The following is a 23,347-nucleotide window of genomic DNA, read 5'->3' as shown; positions in this document are numbered from 1 at the left end:
CGCCTGCCCCCTTATTAATTAAATATTAATTACTATTAATTTGCAATAATAAAATAAAATAAAAATCAATAAAATGTTTGAATGGTAGTGTACACTGGAAGCAGATCCCAAAGGAGTATTTTTTCAGTTAAAAGAGAATTTATTAGATTGGCTCTATATGTGTTTGGCACAACAATGGTCTTCCTTAAACAGATGAAATATTCTCACACTCGGCCAGAGCTTGTCGGGTTTTCTAAGAGTGTCCATTAAGCTGTCCAACTCTTCTCTAAATCCACAAGTTCCATGCCTTCACAGTAAGAGCGAGGACGAGACACTTTCACCTGGACATGAAGAACAGTTATGTGTTAATCAGTTACAACAATATAAATATAGAGGGCCTCATTTATAAAACGTGCGTATACACACAGATATGATCTTACCCTAAAATCCATGCTAACGTTCATATTTACAAAAATGGTGTTTGACATGGAAAAGTGTTTAATGCTGTGTCAGGGTCTAAGCAGATGTAGACACTTTTCCTTGCGGCAGAGAGTCGGAGTACTGCAGGTATTTGGAAAACTAAGCAATTCTTGCTGCTTATAATTCTCAAGTAAAGGATTCGGACATTGACTGGTGCTCTATTATATGTCAATGACATTAATTAAGTGGTGTTTACAAGGCAGCGATCTGAAACCATTTAGCTGCGCACAATTTCATGGTCATTCGCGATTTCTGAATTTCACATTTGAAAGAGAGTTGTACATACGTTTTTTTTTGTTTTTATGCGTACTCTGGTTCAAACTTACTCAGATTTGATAAATGCTCTTAAGATCGACTGTAGGACAGGTTCTCACAACATTTTACAAATGAAGCCCAGAGACTCTTGTGTATGTCTTACTGTGGTGGTATTCTTGTTAAGCTGCTGCAGCAAAGGGAATGGTGTCCACTGAATCGGCTCGATCGGCCAGCTACAGACTGACAGGTCACTAGCCTTCCCAGAATCCACCACACCATCTGCCAAGCTGCAGTTGCTGAGATCCCAACCATACTGAGAACTGTAAGCCCAAACATACATGGAAAAATCATGTGTAACAGTTTCACAACTCTTCTTATGGTCATACTATGGTACTTTATACATTACCATTCAAACTTTGGGGTAAGTTTTTTTTTTTTTTTTTTAATTCAGCAAGAATTTATTAATTGGTCAAAAGTGACATTAAAGACATTTATACTGCTATAAAAAAAATTGCCATTTCAAATAAATGCTGTTTTTTTCTGCTTTCAATACTTCTAATAATAAGAAATTGTTAGAATGATTTCTGAAGGATCATGTGACACTGAAGACTAGAGTAATGAAATTCAGAAAATGTGATATTTCACAATATTACTATTTTACTGTATTTTTTTAATCAAATAAATGCAGCCATGGTGAGCATAAGAGACTTCTTCTTCTTAAAAAAAACTCCCATACTAACACCAAACATTTGAACAGTAGTGTGCCATGCTACTCAAATTCATGTACCATGGTATTTATGGTAAACCATGATTGATTCAATAATATGCTAATCTTACCCATGAGGATAGATGGTGTTTAGGTGTGTTCCACTACCGTGGTATGTGGATACCACAGAAAGAGTGTCGTCATGGTAACAGCAGGTACGGTCCAGTGCTCGCAAGTGTAATAATTCATCAGAGCGGGTGAAGGCAGGGTTGTCCAATGAGTCCTGAGAACCCGCCCAGGACCTTCCCCAAAAACGAGCCGAAAGCTCATCAAAGTGATTAAATCTGCGATAACTGTGTCCACAGAAACAGAAGACAAAGTAATAAATTAATAAAATTCACATACTGTATCAGAGTGTTTTTGTGTGTGTTCACTTGACCCCGTCCCTCCCTGTGCCGCTTTTAGTGGCGCTATCACAAACCATGGTTTGTTTTAACTGGCCAACAGTTTCCTGCAAACTATTTCCAATAACAAAAACAAGCTACAGATGAGTGTATGGGAGTGTTTGTTTAAAATGATTGAACGTGATACCTGCTGCGTGTTTGTTCCACTTTGGCTTGCATTAGTGTGGTTTTAAAACGGCGCACCGTGAGATAAGACAGAAGAGCCATGACTGCTGCAACAGCAATCAGTACACCAAAGCACACGCCCACCAAACGCGGCCGGGTCATGCGGAAGTCACAACGCTGACCCATAAACCAGTAATCCTCCCCAACAGGACACTCAGAAAGAGAGAGCTTGGTTAAGGCCCCTAAATTACCAACATGAACTTTCCTGTTGTACACAATCTACTACATGCCTTCTGTTGTCTATTTACTTTTTTTTTTTAGCAAGTAATAGGCCTTGGCTTTTAGTATAACCATCTTTCTTCAAGTCGTAGTACAAGTGTCTTTTTTACTGTGAAATCTTTATGATTTAACATACCCTAAACAAAACCTTTTATATTGTTAGTATGATACATCAGGCTTTTGAGGAACATTCATTTGTACATTTCTCATTCATCACTGTATTGCACTGCATTATATATTTTGCTCCATACAATTTAAAAATATTACAATTTCAGCAGCTGCACCATATTGCATTTTTTCTGACTATTATTTCATATTTCTGGCTTTACAGGGCTAATCAGTCCTACTGGAAACTCTATGGTTTCTTCTTGTATAAATGAGCAGGTCTTGACCAGAATACATCGCAATTAGGACCAGGTTTTATGCCGCAAGTCGGAATCTGCTATGTTAAACTACCCTGCTTGTAACTTTATATGTAACTTACTGACAGATAGGCTGTTGCCCAAGGCGATGGACACAGATTCCCTGATGTTTACAGTATTCAGAGTGGCACACGGATGTACAGGTGGCATTGCCTTTTAAAGAAACACACTGGAACCCAGATAGACATTCAAACAGCCATTCACAAACATCTGTCTGCAAACCTGAGAGGAAAAGATAGAAAACATATGATAGGTGTTCTGATTGGTTCAAATAAAAATAATGTGAAACATATCTAAGACAGCTGTTACTGGTTAAGATCTTGTTCAACACTCACCTCCCACAGTAATATTCTTCACTCTAACTCCACCCACAAAAATTCCTTTCTTTGGCAATGGGTTTAACCCCACCTGCTGTAACAGAGACTCCATCCTTCCCAGCCAGGACAGTGCTTCCACTGTTTGGAACTGGACTACTGTTTGCAGAACTGGACCACTTATGAAAACAACCATCACAAAATCAATCAAAGATTTTTTTTAAGGAAATTATTCAGCAATGACACATTAAATTGATCAAAAGTAATGGTAAAAACATTTAAAGTTGTTACAAAAAAAAAAAAAAAAACATTTAACACATCATCCATTTAGATATTGGATTTTAGAGTTTTCAGGGAGATTTTAGATCAGGTTTTCAAAATCTTCTTGTCTGCTGAACCACTGCAACTTAAATTATTTAATACCTGAAGTACTCCCTGAGATTTGAAACCTAAAATGTGTAATATGTGTAATGTTATAATAATATTATATTTTATATAATAATATTATAATTATTCATTCTGTTTTAAAAGAAGATGTTTTATATTTAGTTTAATTTTGCATTAACATTACATGGGAATCACAATCTCACAAACTCTCTTCAATTCAGTCATGGTTCTCTAGGGGTCACATACATAAAATTTAAATAATTAGTAAGAACAGGATTACACATAAAAGAAACATTCATTCATTTGCATCAGCAACTTCTTCCTAAGTACTGACTGAATTATGAATTTCATCAATAATTACAGCAATGTCTAGTCTCTTAGCTAACCCGCAGTGACTTGCATACATCAAAAAAGATCAATTACAAATATATACAGTACAGGTCAAAAGTTTGGAAACATTACTATTTTTAATGTTTTTGAAAGAAGTCTCTTCTGCTCATCAAGCCTGCATTTATTTGATCAAAAATACAGAAAAAACAGTAATATTGTGAAATATTATTACAACTTAAAATAATAGTTTTCTATCTGAAAATACTTAAAAAAAAAAAATTATTCCTGTGATGCAAAGCTGAATTTTCAGCATCATTACTCCAGCCTTCAGTCTCACATGTAACATCCAGTCTATCACATGATCATTTAGAAATCATTCTAATATTCTGATTTATTATGAGTGTTGGAAACAGTTCTGCTGTCTAATATATTTGATGAATAAAAGGTTAAAAAGAGCTGCATTTATTCAAAAAATAAAAAATTCTAATAATATATATTCTAATAATATATTTTCTTTACTATCACTTTTTATCAATTTAACACATCATTGCTGAATAAAAGTATTGATCTTATTTAAAAAAAAAAGAAAGAAAAAACAATTACTGACCCCAAATTACTGACCAGTAGTGTATATTGTTATTACAAAATATTTATATTTTAAAAAACATAGCTTCTTTTTTTTTTTTTTTTACTTTTTTATCATCAAAGTATCCTAAAAAAGTATCACATGTTCTGAAAAAAATATTAAGCAGCAGAACTGTTTCCAACTTTAATAATGAATCATCATATTAGAATGATTTCTAAAGGATCATGTGATAATGACCCTAAAAATTCAGCTTTGCATCACAGAAATAAATGATAATTTAAAGTATAATAAATTTAAAAACAATTATTTTAAATTGTAATAATATATCACAATATTACATTTTTTTCTGTATTTTTGATCAAATAAATGCAGGCTTGATGAGCAGAAGAAACTTCTTTCAAAAACATTACAAATAGTAATGTTTCCAAACTTTTGACCTGTACTGTATGTCAGTAAAATGTTTTACCTGTGCCAGGTCACATGTTGATTCTGAAATCCAGAAAGGATCTGCAGGAATGTCTCCACCTGCAGGCGTGGATGGTTATTTACATCATTGCAATGGCAACATTCAAACATTCAAAAACATTTTTTTTAAAATGTATCGACCACAGACTTGAATAGTAGTATAAAGTAATTCAAATGGTTTTACCTCATGCAACCTCATACTAGGGGCATAATCTCTTTCCAGAACGATTTGTAAGAGTACTTGAAATGTTTTCTCTAAAAAAAGAACATATATTTTTCAGGAAATAAACAAGATTAATGTTTACTGAGAAATGTGGAAAAGTGTTAAATTATAGATCTCAAAGAAGCAAATATGACAGATTTGTATCTCACCCTTGATGATTGCTGGCTGGTCCTTCACTATAAAATAATGTCGTCCATGTGGCCACTTCCTGTCAAAGCTGGATGCAGAAGAATGGATCCAAGATGTCTGAGTGACTGCTTGTGTAGATACTGTGTGTGCTTTTGTTTGAATAAGATAAGAGCTTGTGGTTATATGTTGGGGAGGTCTGATAGTGCTGGGTTTATGCACTGGAAAGTGTGTCTTGACCTGGAACAAAGTCGTTTCTGTGGACGTGGCATGTGGATTAATCTGTGGGGTAGTTATTGAAGGTGGATGAACCGCAGAGGTCTGACTGCTTTGCCAATGTGGAGTGGTCACACTAATAGATGTGCTGGTTCGAATGCCACGATCAGCTGTACTGGCCTGTGTGATGTAAGGAGTTGTGATGTCAGATGAAGTCCTCAATGTGACAGTAGTGTGGGCAGTAAAGCCATTAGTGATTTTTGTTGATCTGGTATGAATGTCATTAAAAGGAGATAAGCCAATAGTCATCTTTGAACCTGTCGCACTAGTCTGAGTAGGACTCAGATGACTTCTACCCACTGTTTGACCACTACTCATCTCACTGATATCACTTACATCGGAAAATCCTACATTGCTCTGCGTGTTTTCAGAAGAATGAGGTGAATACTGGGGTGTAGATGTGTATGTAGAGAATTCAGTTTGCATACTTGATTTTGTGTTGGTATTCTGGACTTGTGATGGGGACACACCAGGTTCCTCTAAATCAGTGCGGTTCTCAAATCTCACTGTAGTGCTATTTTCCACCATGAGGTCAGAAGTCACATTAGGACTAATCTGAGGACTCGACAAAGAGACTGGTGGAGAGCTGGTGATGGGGATTTCTTGTTTGCCTCTTACTGTTGATGGTAAATATGTGGTGCATGCAAGACCGAGGCAATCACTTTCAGATGGTAGCAGACCCTTGTCCCCTTCTGGTGTACTAGGACTCTTAGTAGGGGTCTGGTCTGGAGGGATGGTAGTTGGGAAGGTGGTGAAGGCACTGATTTTGTTATTGTTGTGTGAAGTCCGGTAAGAGATTGACGAAGATGTAGAACTGATTTCTTGGGTGCTTGTATCGCGGTGACTTTGGATGGTGTGTGACATGTGGGTGGTTGATGCTTCCAGAGAAGTTAAAGTTGGAGATGCAAGTGTGTTCCGTGAAGTCCGCATGAACTCGTCTGAAGTTGTTGGCTCATTCTCACTGGTAACATTTATTGATGCCTCACTTGGAGACGTGGAGTAACCTGAGTATTCAGCCGTGTCGCTATCAGAAAATGCTAATGTGTTGGTTTGATTGACATCTGGAAACTTTGATACTCTAGCAGGCGCACTAGTAGTGAGTACTGAATCATCGTAGATTGTTTGATTAGTAATGTTTTGATCTGGATTAGTTGACCTTGGAGAGCGCTCTGTCCTGTCCATCTCTGATGATATAGGTTGATTGTCATCTGAGATTGTGTTTGAACTCCAAAAAATTGAATTAAATTGACTCGTCCCAGTGTTCTCTGATATTGTAAACACATCTTTATTTGGGACCGTCTCTGTGGTTGCTTTAGCCTTGTAAGAACTGTCACTAAGGAAGTCTTTTTGTTTAGAAGTTTTGTTGAATGGCTGAATATAATGTGGACTTACTGTCATAAAGCTGGAAGTAGGAAACATTGAACTTGAATCACCTCTTTGACTTGTTTTGGAGTTAATTTTGTGCAGTTCGAGTGCATGTGTGTGCATGTGATGTGAACTTCCTCTATGTAATACAGTGTGTGCAACATTGTTTGTGGCTAAAAGTGTACTTGTTGTAGCCACATCAGTTGCCTGTCGGGGTGTAGTTTGTACAGACAGCAGTGGTAATTGGATTTCAGTGGAAGACTGAGCCAAAGAAGGTTCAGTGGACAACATTGTGAGTGTGTTCACGTGTGTGTCAAGGGCAGAGCTGGTTTGTGTATCAAAATAAGAATGTGTGCCAGTGAGTGGAAGGTCGGAGATCCAGGCTCCAGCCGTTTCCTTTCTATTGTTGGTGATTTCCTGCAGAAAGAGGGGTCTGCGCTTATCGTCCAGGTCAGACACACCTCCGCCCTGCTGTATATTCTCACCCCTGAGAGAGTGTGTTTTAGGGGCTGCATTGCTGGTCACTGGAATGTCAGGGGTGTAGGTTACATCATTTGAGCCATTCGGAGAGGGAGACACTGGGTCAGCATCAGAGTGGGTGTAAGGAATCAAAGCAAGAGTGTGACTGTCCTCTGACGTGTTCCATCCTGAGAAAAACACACACACACAAAGATGAATGGAAACAGGAATTATGAGATTATTCACAAGATTCCAACACTAAGGGAAATAAACAAAAATACAACCTTCTCACTGGGTATTGTTCATATTTTTCACATTTACTAATGTTAAAAATTTTGAGGTCGCTAAGATTTAAAAAAATAATAATCTGATAGAAGTCTCTTATGGTCACCACGGCTATTTTTTAACCTCCTGTAAAACAGTAAAATTATTAAATAGTATTGCAGTTTAAAATAACTGTTTTCTATTTCGGCTTATTTTAAAATATAATGTATTTCTGTGATGGCAAACCTGATTTTCAGCAGACATTACTCTAGTCTTCAGTGTCACAAGATTCTTCAGAAATCATTCTGTTGTGGAATTTGTACCATATTGTACCATGTGTGTTAGTGTGGTATTGGGATTATACAAGTCCAAACATATTAAGATGGGACCATGTCTAAAAACATGTTTTTGTTTTAAGTGACTTACTCAGATGTAATGTGGCAAAGGTTTCATCAGTCCTTCTCAAGCTCCATTTAATGATGGTTCTCCCAGTGCCAGAGAACAGTGCCCGCTCCTCTCTTTCATAGGTCAGTGTATTCCCATCCCCAAATTTAATTCCAATATGAGCACCTTCCCCAAAGGAACTGACCTCTATCCAAAAAGTCTGATTTTCATGTGCATCAATAATCCATGTGCAGGTAACGTCCAACAGTTTTTCTGTGCTGTCACTGGTAATTCTGTTAAATAAAAGGCTGTTTGGGTGTAAAGAGTACTGAACTCTGCCGGTCCCCTCTCCAAGAATTTTCTCTCCACAGCCTTTCCTCAAGTTCAGCAGTGTGTTACCTACAGACAAACATCATCACCGTCACCTTCAATATATTAAGAATCATTACATATTTTTAGTAAGGTCATGAATTTCAGTACCATGATTACTTTTTAACAGTTTTATGTTTTGTGTGTAAAATTCTGTGGTGCATAATCATTCAGTGCCATGTTATAATTAGGCCCACTAGTAAATTTTAAGGCTACTGTGATCATTTTAATAGGGATAAGATTAGTCACAATATAAATATTCTTTAAAAACTATATTGAATGCAATTTTTCTAAAGAATTGGCTCATCGACAATAATTTGTTTGGCATGTAAATATCTCTACGTATATGAATGAAATGGTCGTCTTACCTGAAGCGAAAATAAATATGAGAAGATACACAAAACGACGCATTTTGCGACCCAAAACATTCCAGGAAGGTATCCGTTGTCACAGTTAATTCCATAAAGAATATTTAACAACCCTAAAATATGATGTAAACAATACTTAAACTAGTTACAAGTATCTATAACGAGGATTAATATCAGTTTTCTTTCTGTTTTTAAGACTTTTATAGAAGAGTTAAGTTCATCCTTCAGTCCGCCGCAGAAACCGACCGCAGCTCACTTTGTGAGTTTCGCGCGTGCATGTGCGTTTCTGTGAGCGCGCGAGCTCGACTGCAGGCTGTAGAAAACACTGTGCAGACATATGATTACGATTAGGCATCTTTTTAACAGGGAAAAAATGGGACGGAAGCGGTTAAAAGTTACGGGGACAGAGGAGATTCCAAGATTAGGTTAATAAACCAGGTTGTGTGTGTTTGTGTGAGAGAAAACAGAGAGAGTGTTTGTTTGCGCTCCCCTGACGAGCTTGTGCTGTCAATTCAAACTAGAAAATAGATGAACATAGAAGGTCATACAGTGTCTGTGTCTCAAAATCAAGACTTTTTAGACAGCAAGGCATAGCCGTTTGTGTTTAAAACAAGGAATAGCCGTTTGTGTGAGGACAGGTTAAATAGCTCAGATGTTTCTCCTTTGGAGCTTTATTTGTGAAGCCAAGTAAAAACTAAAAAGTTATTCTGAGATTAAATAAAACTCAAACATTTGCTTAATTTTAAATTTCATCATTTCATTTCAAATTAAGTTCTCACTTCATTTAAAAATTTGCTTAACCTTTTCCTAATGCACAGAAATCCTGACATTCACAAACAAAAAAAATAAAAAATAAAAAAATAAGAGGAAATGCCCGGAGCGTCCCTCTCTAGCTTCTCATCATCACAGCAAGAGGTAGTTGCAGAAGTCCACTGACATACTAACACACACATAAACACAGAGGGAGGGCAAAGGATTTATTACACCTGAAAAGGAAACATGGGCTTATTTAAGTCAGGAGTGTCTTTTAAATGTAAGCCCTTTTGAACCTAACATCAACCAAAGTTCTTCTCTTGCACACCAAGCTGAAGGTTAAATTTAAACCCCAAGTCTGAATAAACCATGCTTTTATAAAAAATGAAATAGGCCTATTGCTTATTTAAAATCTAAATTAAGGATGAATGATATATCATAAATCATCTAATAGTTTTGCTGGAATCCTAAATTGTGATAAACATTAGTTCTCACTGAATTCACGTTCTCTGTATTTTGCTTCACAGGCAGATTATTTGACTGTGTAATATTTAATGTTTTAAATATTCTGAAGGACATACAGACATCTTTTATGCTGAGGAGCCGATTCTGAAATACACAAACTTTAGAAATGGCATTAAAGGAATCCATGTGCAAATGTGAACAAAAATTTCAAAGTATCACTATTTTAAGCCCACACTGCAATAGATGTCAACAGCCTAATGTTATTTGGTGTCAGTTAAAGGTTAGATTGTATTAGTTTTATTAGTGTTAACTTCAGGGGATAAAATTAAGTACTACTGTTTCCAAATATAACCTGTTTAAACTCTCTTGGCTCCAACTCTGGAAAAGTCTAAAATGTTAGACTTGAAAGAATTTCCAGTAGGCAGTGCTATAACAAACCAAATACAGCCAATCCGAAATATAAGTTTCTTGTTTTACACATACAGATAATTTCCATAATATTTTTATTTTTTTTTAAATAGATTTTTCTTTTATTCAGAAAGGACATATTACATTGATCAAAATTGACAGAAATCTATAACAAAAGGTATTTATTTCAAATTATTTTATTACTCTATTCATCTTAAAATCCTGAAAAAATGTATCACACTTTCCACAAAAATATTAAGAAGTAGAACAGTTTTCAACATTGATAATAAGAAATGTTTCTTGAGCACCAAATATTAGAATGTTAGCATATTAGGATGAATGATCTTGTGATCTTAGAACTCAGTGATTCTGTTTATTTAATTATTTTTTCTGACATGTTGGTGTTATATCTTTCACTTGTTACTTTAAGTTGCACTGAGTAAATACAGCTGGATAAAACAAAAATGTGTCTGTCTTCATTTTAGGCTCCAAAGCAACAAAATGTGATTTTTTTTTTAAAGGGGGGTGGGATTCTTTTCTATATCAGAAACAAAGAAACTGTCAAAAACAAACCCATGATCTATTGATGAACAGACTGATCACATTGGCACAGATTAATAACATAGATCTGAAGACATAAATAAGGTTCTTTAAACTGATTTAAAGTCTTTATTTTGTGGAATTCACATGAATTATTCACATTAATTGCACTCTTATTTTTTGAAAGGAGCTTGTGCATGTATCTAGCAGAGAATGGTGCAGACCAACAAAATTATGAACACCAATTTAAGCACGCATCTAAATACAAAAAGAATAAAGAAGAACAGCAGAAGCATAAGCATCCATAAATGTAAGGTTCACCTTAAAGGGATACTCCTCCCCAAAATAAAATTTTTGTCATTAATCACTTACCCCCATGTCCTTCCAAACCCTTAAAAGTTCTGTTCATCTTTGGAACACAATTTAAGATATTTTGGATGAAAACCGGGAGGCTGGCATAGACTGCCAAGTAAATAACAGTGTCAAGGTCCATAAAAGGTATGAAATGCATCGATCAAAGCTAAATACACATAGAAACAGCACATCCTTGTGGCGAGGATGACATTCCACCTTTTATGGAGCTTGACACTGTTATTTACTTGGCAGTCTATGGGACAGTCTCAAGCCTCCAGGTTTTCATCCAATATATCTTAAATTGTGTTCCGAAAATGAACAGAGCTTTTATGGGTTTGGAACGACATGGGGGTAAGTGATTAATGACAAAATTTTCATTCTGGCGTGGAGTATCCCTTTAAGTGACACAAATTTTCAGAAGATCTGAATAGTAATTAAACTCACAATGATTATTTATGCTCATTCATAAACATCCTTCTTGTCTGCAATGTACTGAACAATCTCTTGTGGTGTCATCAACTTCTCTGCTTCAGCATCAGGGATTTCAAAACCTGTACATGAAAGCAAACACTTTATCAAGTGGGTACTAGATATACATCCATAACCATGTATAAAAATCTCTCTATAAATCCTTATACACAGAAAGAACCATGCATACATTCAAATAATACATAAATATAAATCAAGGGTCATAACGGGAGAAACATTATGCTTGAAATTAGAATATAAACTATTGTAATGCAATTACATACCAAATTCATCTTCCATGGCCATGATGATCTCCACCTGGTCTAAACTGTCCAATCCCAAATCCTTCATGAAGTGAGATGTAGCCTGAAGCTATTAAGTAAAATACTTTTAAGTCATCATCAAACACAGTAAATATGCTGAATGTGATATATTTGAAGATAATTTGAAATATTTCAGCCAAACATGTTGCCTATCTAATCAAACGGGTGGATATTTACCTTCTCAGGGCTGATCTTGTCATAGAGCTTCAGGACGTAGAGGACACGGTCATGGATGGTCTCTAGGGTTAATGGGGGCAAGTCACCATACTGCCTCCATTGCAAGACCTGAAATGAGCTGCTGGAGATCTACAAAAGAAAACAAAACGAAATACATTTTACAAAGATTAATTCAGACAGACAACTGGAACAGTATTATTTTAGTATTATTTATAGTTATTTGAATTGGATTTTCTATTTAGCTTTAATTTATTTATTCAGTTTTAGTAATGTTAGTACTTCAACTTAAAACTCATCCATTTCACTTTGTTGTCAATGCAAAAAATTAAATCTAATTTTAGGTTTTTTATTTAATATTTATGTTTTCGATTTCAGTTACCAAAAACTATTTTAACAGATTAAGCTAACAATAGCAACACTGTACTGGAGGTTCGGTTCAATAGCCAATGATACATGAGTATTATGATGAGGTGATAAGTAAATCATATACTTGTTAAATATCATAAAATATAGATGCAGCAAATATACCACACACACACACACAAACAAATAAATAAATAAATACAGACACTTTTAAACGATCATAAAGGTACACATGCAATCTTGCACTGCATACATCTATATATAAACCAGATTGAAGAACTGATTACTGCAAACAAGATAATTAAAAAACAGACCAGTCTAATGATCTATTCAGCCTCATATTAACACTAAAGTTAAATTAGAAAACATTATCATTATTGGTAACTAAGTTGGTTCAAACCTATTTTGTAGCTGCATATAGATATACTGAAATTAAGTGAAATGAGGCTGAAGTACTTCTAACTAAAGACACGGGTAGGTCATTGGATGTCACGAGTCAATCACTAACACGCACCTGCGCCAGCGGAGATTTGTGTCCATTAGTCAGATATGAAAATGTTCGGCCATGGGTGAGCGGAGCTGCTGTTAATGTCGCGGCAGTATTGATACGATTGAAATATACAGAACGGTGGTTAAGTGATCGGACACACCGGGCAATGATGCGCGCCGCCATGTTTCTCAATCCGCTCCCACAATGCACGAGACTGTCACTGCGCATGCGCGACACTCTGGATCCAAAATAAATTCTCAAAACGATACTATTTGAAAAAAAAAACCACAACAAAAAAAAAATTCTAGGGATTGTAACTTAAGTAAATGTTTAACTTTATTATTGATACATAAACTATATTTCAGGTTAGCACATTGAAAGAAAATCAATCTTCAGTGTACATTATAATATTAACAAACGTGTCAACTATAAAAGCGAAGTTGACATTTTCCTCTTTATTAATGTGTGTATACCATAGACTGTATAAAAACAGTTGTATACACACGCACACGTCTCACATCTGATTATCATATAAATGTGATTATGAATGTTTCGTTACATATTAGTTGTGGACAATACAGATTTATACAGTTTGACATTCTCTCAGCTAAAAACTTTAATCTCAACATTAAAGCCATTAAAAGTGTTTAAGTCGATTCACAGATTTATATTTTATTTTGTAAAATATACTTTACATATCACATCCAAACAGTACAAATATTTCTCTTGTAATGCTTATATTAACTGTAATCAACAAACACCTTCTGTAACATTTTTTTATATTTATCATTTAACATGGCATTAATGAATAATAATAAAGTGATTGCAAACAATTTGCTGATTAGAGATGTATGGTCTATTTATGTAGATGTATAATGAAACACTCTAACATCCCCATTCAGATATCCAGCCAGCAGCTGTGTCTGGACCTGCCCAGCGGGCTAGTCGACACAACTCATCCAGCACACGCTTCTTCTGAGATCCCAAACAGCAAGATGACCAGACTGGAAAATACCAACAAGCCCAGAGCCCAAGACATTACCATCTTTAACCCTGATAAAGAGACAAATATGTACTGATTTGATTTTTCTGCTAACATTGTGTTCTTAAACTACAACATGTATTGCTTCTAGTCTTACTGCTGTTTGTCTTGATCAGGATAGTTGATAGAAGTCAGTGTGATGTGTTTGCCAGTGAGAGGATTTGTGGCAATCAGAGTAAAAGGAGATGCATTAATCTCTTTATCACACACATTTCCTGCATTCTGAAGTAACACAGCACACCCTGCAGGAAAGAAAGCGTTTATCACTGTATTCACTGGCACATACTCATTCTTTTAACACACACTCACTGACACAAGAGCAATACACTGGCTTACTCTGTAAGAATATCCCTTCATGCAGTTTGTCATGGTTAAAGTCCTTTCCAGGTATATAGTCTGAAGCAGCTGGCCTGTTTTCATGTTCCTGAAATTCGCAAGCATGACCAAAGCAATAATCAATTATAAAATTCAAATTCTAACAAAAGATATATATATAACTACAAATAATGTGCTGAAAACACATACAAAATTGACTCTAAATTCTGCTTAGTCTTTAGTACCACATCAGAAAATAATTTGATCAAATTTAAAGGAATATTTCAGCCATGAAAATTTGCTTACAATTTACTCACTCTCAGGCCATCCAAGTATAAAGGAGTTTGTTTCTTCATTGGGACAGATTTGGAGAAATTTAGCATTACATCACTTGCTCACAAAGTGGATTACATTAGTTGCTTACTTGTGAATTATTGTGATGTTTTTATTCAGTTGTTTGGACTCTTATTCTGACGGCACCCATTCACTGCAAAGGATCCATTGCTGAGCAAGTCATGTAATGCTAAATTTCACCAAATCCGTTCCAAAGAAACAAACTTACACATTTTGGAAGGCCTGGAGGTGAGTACATTTTCAGCTAATTTTAATTTAATCAAATTTAATTATACCTTAAAGGATGTATAGGATTGATACAGTTAAAAAAAAAGACTTTCCAAGACATTTAAAACTCAATGTTGCCAAATTCATCACCATATAAGGAGGGTTTTACATTCTGTCCAACCAATCAGAGCATCTTTTTCCCCCTCTACAGCTGCAAGGGTCCGAATGTTCTGCTTAGCAGAGGCCAGGAGAAGAGTGTTCACTACCCTGAATGAAGCAAGTAAATAAATAGTTTTGCTTAAATATTTCAAGTCAATGATACATTAAAAAGTTAATAGACACAGGTGTTTAACATAAACATGATGCTTTATTACCCTCCCTCTTGAGTCACTGTTAACACACTGACTCTTTGTTGATCTCCAGGGGTGGAGCAACACACAAGCCGACAACTAGACACACCTAACACTGCTTGTAACGTGTCATTGCACACTGCGTTCTGAGAGAACGACCCATCCATACCTGGACAGCAGAGAATCCTGCACTCAAGAAAACATAAGGAATAAGATTAGCTTTTAAGTTTGAGTTCTACAACATAAAAACCAAATCTTGAAGATAACACAGTGCAGTGGCCCTAGGATTTGTGTTCAGAATGAAAAAAAATGTGTTGAAGGGAGTGAAAAATGTCATAGTTTTGGTTCATCCAATAGTTATTTTGGTGTTTATATTATGCCATTTTTATTACCTTGCCTCAGTGATTTCCAAGTGACCCAGAGTCACACAAAGCAATCCTGGAGAGTCTGGAATATCTTGCAAAGACATGACAGACTACAAATACAAACACAGAAGTCAAATCAGAGGGATCTATTTTACATATATCTTATATTTTGTTTTTATTTTACTTATACTTTAATTAATGTCTGTAAGATTAAAGTAAATGATATTTTTGGGTGAATTGACCTTTTAACTGACCCTTTATGCTGAAATGCTGTAGCAAATTGGTTTACCTGTGTGAATGTCCAGGTGTGTAAAAGACTCCACGACTGAACTCCCTTCATCTGAGTCCAAAGGCAAACGGTCCAGTCTCCTGCCACACATATGCACCATTCCTCCGATGGCCACCGCACCAAACACAAGTCCAACACGCATCTGCCCTCCAGCACCTGAGTACAAAGACAATCATCACCCACAAACATATGCAGGTAATTAGACCTTAGGACAATTATGCACATATCGCTGCATTGCATATTAACAAATTATTTATTTTAATTTATAACACCTTAACAGTATGCATCTCCTGCAGGACTACAGGACAACAAACTACATCAGAGAATGAAGTGCCACTTGGGGTTTCCTCATGTAGTGTCCGGTTGTTGGATGCATCAGTGTTACATTCCTCTAATTGAGTACCGTTATTATAAAAACTAGTCCTTCTTTCTGTTCTCTGATAGGTGGAAGTGTCCAAAGAGGTTGTCTCAACAGGAGTTTGACCTTCAGCACCAAGTTTATTACCACAATGAAACCGTTTCACATTTGGGTTTAAGCCAATTCTTTGGAATTCAGACCCAAGCTCAGAGCCTTTATAGGTTTGAACGTCCATTTCAGAATTATTCTGGGTTTGGACTTCAGATTCAGATTATTCAAAACTCACTGGTTCAGGAATATTGTGGAGTTGAGCTTCATTTTCCAGTGTGCAACTGATTTCATTTCCACATTCACGATTACTTTCCATTTCAAGACTGCATTCAAGTATCTGTTCAGTTTCCAAGATGCATGAGGACTTAGTTCTTGGGCCATTTAAGTTTTCATATCCCAGTGGGGTGTTGTTTTGGGATGAAGTATGTGGTTTCACAGTATTTTGAATTTCTATCATTGTTTCTTGACTAATTTGAGTTTGACTAATCTGTGTTTCAGAACCTCCCTGATCTCCACTTTTTGCAGAGATACTATTTTTGATGTTCCCTGATGTTTTAGCTGAGACTGATTTTGGAGACACACATTTCATAAGTGTGATTGAAGAGGGAGACTTAAAGATAACAGAGGGAGAAAAGAGAGGTGACTTGAATTCTATGGGTGAACCTGGAGTCAAAAAGTGAGGGGATATTCCCAAAAATGTTAGGACAGGGTCTTGACCTTTCTGCGTGTTTGACGTCAAAGATGGGCTCAAATTCAGTATCACAGGGCAAGTTGAGATGTTCTCCATGTGAGATTCTTTTTGCATCTGAGTTTGTGATTGAATCTCATTAACAATTTCAGTTTCTGAGGATTCAAGTGGTGCCTCAACTTTTCTCTCAATATTTATGCTTCTGTCTTTGCCAAACTGTCTACTGTCCATCAGATCTGAGGAGAAGGCCTTTATTTCATTTACAGTATTGTGATCCTTTTGTATCTCTGACTGTGACAGGTCAGTGGGGTCTGACTTACAAGGAGGTAAACTATCCTCAAGAGAAGAGGTAGTTAAGGCTTCTGGAGAAAATAGTTCACCCACTGAGTAACATGCTTCACAATTATTTTTTCTCCCATTGGCTCTCTGGCGCCTGCTGCTCTGCCGTGTGTTGTACACTAGGGGACACTGTGCAAAGGGTTCCACAGCTGAAGTGGACAAGCATAATCTTTCTAACTTTAGTTGTCCAAAATCTTCATCAGGTAGTTGGAAGTCCTGGAAATCAATAGCAGCCAGCAGTCCAGTTTTTGTTGAAGAGCTTGAATGAGTGAAGCTAATGATGGCAGAAGAAGTGAATGATCTAAAACACAAAACACATTCACAAACATGTATTATCATGACTGTTGCAGAACATAGAATTCATTTACAGTCATGCATTTGGCAGATGCTTTTATCCAAAGTAACTTACAATGCTTTCAAAAACCATGACCTTGTCATGCTCTACTGTTTGAGCTACAAGATTACATTAATCATAATTTATGATTCAGAATAAGAGATAACAGATAATATATATAAGTCTCACCATCTTTATTTGTACTTGTCTCAGACTCTCTTCCAGTTTGGCCATGTTTTCTTCTGAAAATAGGGTACAAATTTGAATCTGAGAGGGGTTGGGAATCAAAGTAAAGCTGAGAGTCTGGGAGATGCTTAAAATCTTGAGTAACTCCTTGCTCTGGACTTGGCTTTAAACTCACTGAAGGCCCAGGAGACTGGACTGGCTGATACTCTGCCTCTAGCCTTTCAAGGTCCAATTCTGATTGGCTGGGTGATTCAGTTTGAGACGTGGACTTTGATTCCATAACAGACTCCAAAACTGCTTGAGAATCACTTGCAGGATGTGATATTGTACAATCAAGGGCAGCTTTGCCGCATGAAGCCCTACCTACAGTGCTTCTTCGATGGCCTCTCCTCCCTTTCTGACCTTTTCCTCCACATCTGGTCTGATTGATGGACCTGCAGACTGGATGCTCTGGGGTTATGTGACCTCTACCACTTGTTTGCGATTGGCTGAGCCTGCGTCTGCCCCGCCCCCCAGTGAGCTGGCTGTAAATGACAGCATCTAGATCAACAGGACTGTGAGATGCAGCCATGTGCCTTGTAGTCCAAATATAATACTCCACTGGAAATGGTAAACCCTCAACCAGTGTGCAAGAGTCCAGAACGCCAGATGTAAATGAGGATTGTTTAATGTCTGTCCTGTCATCATATCCCTTATCTGAGTTAGTTTGTTTAAGCATCTCTTCTGATTTGTCAGTAATATGTACTGCCTCAGTTAACTGAGGGAGAGATGAGGTTTGGATAGACACAGCTGGATCTGAGTGTAATTTCTCCACAACATTAACTTTTTCCTGGCTACAGTGAACGTTCTGAATTTCTAAATGCTTTTCTTCAACTGAAACCATTGGCAGTTTGTTATCTGATTGGCTCACAGAGCAGTTCAATTCACAAATTCCCTCTCTTTTCCCATCATTCTCTAGTTCTTGTGATGGCTTAGCAGTTTTACCAGCTGTTCTTATTCCTACTAGTCTATCTTGGATCTTCTCCATCTCACGTGGAATCCTCTCATTTTCTCTTTCTTTTTTCTTTTCATAGTCCTTCTCTTTCATCTTACCATATTTTCTCATTCTTTTCAGACTATTCTCTTTACCAGTACATCCACTGCCCTCCTTTATTTCAGTGTCCACCTTTTCACAAATATTGTCTCTATTTCCATCTCTTTCTTGGCTGATGTCAGTATCTGATTCTCACTCTTTGTTCCGTAGGCGCAGTCGACTGCGCTTAGAACGTAGGCAGGGAGCGAGGCTTCGTTTGAACACCGGAGAGAACGGCAGTTTGGACATAATCTCAGCAAGTACCAATTGGATGCAGGGAATCCTTGTACAGCTGAAAAACCAGAGCTGTTTCTTTCTGCAACTATACCTGCAACAGCCAAAGAAAAAACACAGTTTATTAGTATTTAGAATTCTTTACCATCTGAATAAGCTTTATTATGTGTTTAACTTTTTTCAATTTTAACTCTCTTCAACATTTACATTAGAACTGTTTCTGTTCTGTTTTTATCTCTTTATAATGTCAGACTGAAGTTAGCCTTACTGGTTTGTAACTGCAGATTCTGATGGTTTTCTGAATATTCTGATGTCGCCACTGAAGAAGTATCACAAACCTGCATCATTTATCTGACAATCAAAGAAACATTTAAAAACAGAAATAATTAAAGTCAATAAATGTTCTTCAATTATATTCATTACAGGTTCAATTATTTGACAATTCGAGCACTGTTATACTGCAGAAATCAATTCAGTCTAACAATGTTAACATCAGTTTGAAAATAAATTCTTGCATAACCACAAATACAGCATGTTTTTACCTGCAGTCTGTGCTGTCCTCTCGTACTCTCGCTTCAGGTGCTCCAGTCGTCTTCTCAGCTTAAACATTAAATGGAAGACAAATTAAATCATTTTTATGACTGTCATGTTAAGTAAAAACCTTAAATAAAACACATAAATACCTGTTAACTGTATATATAATAATATTATACGGTACCTTTAAAAAAGTACTACTGTGGTACAGTGAGGATATCAGATGTTCATACCATAGCATTGCACCATGTTTGCCATAAATTACCAGTATTTACACAGCACTCCAACGTATTTCAAAGAATATTATGGTACATGACCAAAACAGCCTAGTACGACAGATATGGCAGATATTAGTTAGTTTTCTGGACAATAAAAATAAACTTCTTTTTTTTTCTTTAAATGGTGCTTTCACAAATATATAAACATATGAACTTACTGTCTCTTTATCTTCATTAGGGAGAAACTCCTCTGACATCATATAAACTAATATGTTGATATGTTTGTTTTTTTCTGTATTTGCTGATAGACATAGGTGCTTGCACGTCAAAGTATCAATCTGACATATGAAAACATTACGAGAATCACAACCAATTGTAAACAACCACACAAACATTTAATCGATATGCACTGATGGATTAACACAGATTTGGCTGGTCAAACAATCATTTTCACTGAATTAATATATATTTACATACCCAGGAGACAAATTAATGCTCAAAAGTTGGTTTTGACTTCTGTTTCTAAACTGACGAGACTGGAATATTTTGCAACATTCAACCTTCCCGCGAGTCCAGACTGCAGACAAAACCAATCAATAACATTCTCTGATCTTCAGATTAGTGTTACTCGAGTATGCTACTGGATAATAAATTTTCAGTTGTAACAACAAACATATAATCTATCATATAATAAGATTAAAGGGCCTTCAGAAGAGCAGGATTTAGATTTAGACAGACATAAAAACATCACAATAATCCACACATCTCCAGTCCAACAATAAAAGACTTGTTTAGCAAAAAGCTGTGTGTTTTTAAGAACCAAATCCATAATTAAGATGTTTTTAACTTCAAACTGTTGCTTCTAGCTAAAATGTGAGTCCATTATCCATAATATTGCTTTCTCCGGTTAAAAAAGATATCTAGTCTGAATCAGAAGAGAAATATGGACAGATCAAGCAATGTTTACAAGCAAAAACAGTTCTAAACAAATATGCTGGTGATTTTGATGTGAGAGGACAACAGTGGATGGACTTTGTCATTGCAGGAAGCGTTATTATGGTCCATGGACTGGTATTTTGGTCAGAAGCCATGGTTTAAAGTTAAAATGCCTTGATGGATTATTGTAATGTTTGTTACATGTGCTTGACCTTTCCTCAGAAAATAAAGCCTTGATGTCCTTTGTTAGTATATATCAGTCGGTGTGCTCAGTTCTTTGTATGACTCAACACCATGTCACACCCTTTCTTTGCTATTGGGATAAGGCATTACATAGGGTCTGCAAATATATCATGGGAATGATTTAAAAAAATCCCCCAGGCAATCCAAGATTTATGAGTTTGTTTGGAGAAATTAAGCATTGCAGTGAATGACAATAATCACAATAATCCACATGACTCAGTCCATCAGTTAATATCTTGTGAAGTTATGTTTGTGAGAAACAAATCCATCATTAAGTCATTTTAACTTTAATCAACTGCTTCAAGCCATAATCCATAATAACACTTCATCCAGTGGAAAAATCCATCTGCTCTTGTCCTCTCGTGTCAAAATCCACCAAATTTGTTTAGAACTTGCATGTTCCTGTTTACACTAGAGAAAGCAATATTATGGATAGAGAGCATGTATTTTAGCCAGAAGCAACAATTAAAAATAAAATGGAACCATTTGTTTCTAATACACAGCTTTTCACTTCACAAGATGTTAACTGATAGACTGGAGACATGTGGATTATCGTGATGTTTTTATCAGCTGTTTGGACTCTCATTCTTTCTGATGGCACCCATTCACTGCAGAGGATCCACTGGTGCAAGTAAAGTGATGTAACATTACAGTAAATTTTAATTATACTTTTATTTTTGGGTAAAATATTCCTTCAAAACATGAAATGTAAAATAAAAATGTTAAGCAATGCATTATAGTGGCCAGTTGTGTGAGTTTGGCCATATAATTCATGAAAACAGTTTGTGGCAGATCAACTTTTTGTTGTTGCTTATTTGTTATTAACCCGTTTCCTGAAATTTTCAATGGAGATAATGATTAAAAACTGCACCTTCCATCTGAATGCATTCTCCTTGCTTCACTTCTTCCTCACCTCGTAAAAACATTCCATAATTTCATAAAGTATTTATTTCTAAACAGGGCAATGGACTAATGGACTAAGGAGTAGCTATATGAGCAAAAATAATATTATCAGTTCTACAGGCATGTCCACAATGATGATAAACTATGCATAAACACAAAAGTAAAAACCATGATGGTAGCAAAATGAAACACAAATGTTAAAATTAATGGTAAAATGGTAAAAACTTTGATCTGTCACTAAATATGTACGGCAGCTATGATCATAGACAGTAGCAGTATGCTAGGTTGATGTATTTTTGGAACTGTGTTATATAGCCTATGCATATTTTATTGAGCTTTCAAGGAGGCTTACGTGTTTTATGCAAACATTAAGTACTTCCTTTCTCACTGCTACCATGCAACCCATCTTTTTCTATATGCTAAAATGATCTAACTGCCATGACAACCTTTTAGAGAGACACTTGTAGTGTTTTAATTGAAAAAACCTTATTAGGAAACACTTCACAGAACTTCAAAGACACAGATACTTAAAAAAAAAAACACCTACACAGCTAATCCAAGGCATGTCTTCTCTTTAATGATTTGATTATATGAAAAAATAAATGTGCATAATTTTATTTTTTCATATTTATATATTTAGAAGAAAGCTATTCATTTTAAGTCTGTGAGAAATAATTGAATATCATGGGATTGAACGAGACATTAAATAAACGCTAGTAATTGTCCAATAATTTAATATAACATTGTTTATTACTGATCACTGACCTTGGGCAGACTTTCAGTTTATCTCGCTTTCTGTCCTTTATACTCACACACCACACTTGTACAAACATAAAAATGTGTGTAACGATAGGTGACATGGTATTTTCCCCCCTATGCAATCTAAAATGTGCCCTCATTTGACCATTTGCGCACACACAAATGCATAAAGGTACACAAAGTGTTAAAAACAAGTGGGATAACTGGCTAGAAGAAAAACTAGAGCAAGACTTTAAAGGGATACTCCATTCCAAAATGAAAATTTTGTCATTAATCAAATGCTCTTCTGTGTCATCTGCACCACAAGGATGCGCTGTTTCTACATGTATTTAGCTTTGATTTGAAATAAAACAGCACATCCTTGTGGCGCAGATGACACAGAAGAGCATACACAGCATATGGTGATATGGAGAGACACAGAGGAGACCGTTGACAAAGGAATTATTGAATAAAGTCATTATTTTTGTTTTCTTTGCTTACAAAAAGTGTTCCAGTAGCTTCATATAACCCAGATTGCATGTCTGATGGCAGATGGAGTATTCTGAAGATGACTTTCATACCTTTTATGGACATTGACACTGCTATTTACTTGGCAGTCTATGGGACAGTCTCAAGCCTCCAGG

General features: G+C 36.0%; 2 protein-coding genes and 1 pseudogene across 2 annotated transcripts; all 3 read right to left on the bottom strand.

The window, feature by feature from the left end:
• Positions 1–98: 98 nt before the first annotated feature.
• Positions 99–9,022, bottom strand: LOC109095481. Its single transcript, XM_042735958.1, has 11 exons — positions 8,607–9,022; positions 7,912–8,268; positions 5,145–7,409; positions 4,957–5,027; positions 4,774–4,832; positions 3,026–3,183; positions 2,754–2,912; positions 2,012–2,204; positions 1,552–1,773; positions 878–1,034; positions 99–320 (listed from the first exon to the last, which is right to left on the bottom strand). Exons 1-11 carry the CDS (start codon positions 8,647–8,649, stop codon positions 246–248), a joined length of 3,759 nt encoding a protein of 1,252 aa, XP_042591892.1. The 5' UTR covers positions 8,650–9,022; the 3' UTR covers positions 99–245.
• A 2,197-nt stretch (positions 9,023–11,219) lies between these two features.
• LOC122139250 (acyl carrier protein, mitochondrial-like) lies at positions 11,220–13,176 on the bottom strand. Its single transcript, XM_042735871.1, has 4 exons — positions 12,972–13,176; positions 12,095–12,223; positions 11,879–11,966; positions 11,220–11,677 (listed from the first exon to the last, which is right to left on the bottom strand). The coding sequence occupies exons 1-4, from the start codon at positions 13,173–13,175 to the stop codon at positions 11,586–11,588; spliced, it is 513 nt and encodes a 170-aa protein (XP_042591805.1). The 5' UTR covers position 13,176; the 3' UTR covers positions 11,220–11,585.
• A 480-nt stretch (positions 13,177–13,656) lies between these two features.
• On the bottom strand, positions 13,657–20,140 carry LOC109065094 (annotated as a pseudogene).
• Between the last annotated feature and the right edge of the window lie 3,207 nt (positions 20,141–23,347).

The sequence above is a fragment of the Cyprinus carpio genome, chromosome A1, assembly GCF_018340385.1.
Source record: "Cyprinus carpio isolate SPL01 chromosome A1, ASM1834038v1, whole genome shotgun sequence".
Lineage (NCBI taxonomy): Eukaryota > Metazoa > Chordata > Actinopteri > Cypriniformes > Cyprinidae > Cyprinus > Cyprinus carpio.
The sequence above is the reverse complement of the archived record's forward strand: the minus strand, read 5'-3'. Positions and strand labels throughout refer to the sequence as shown.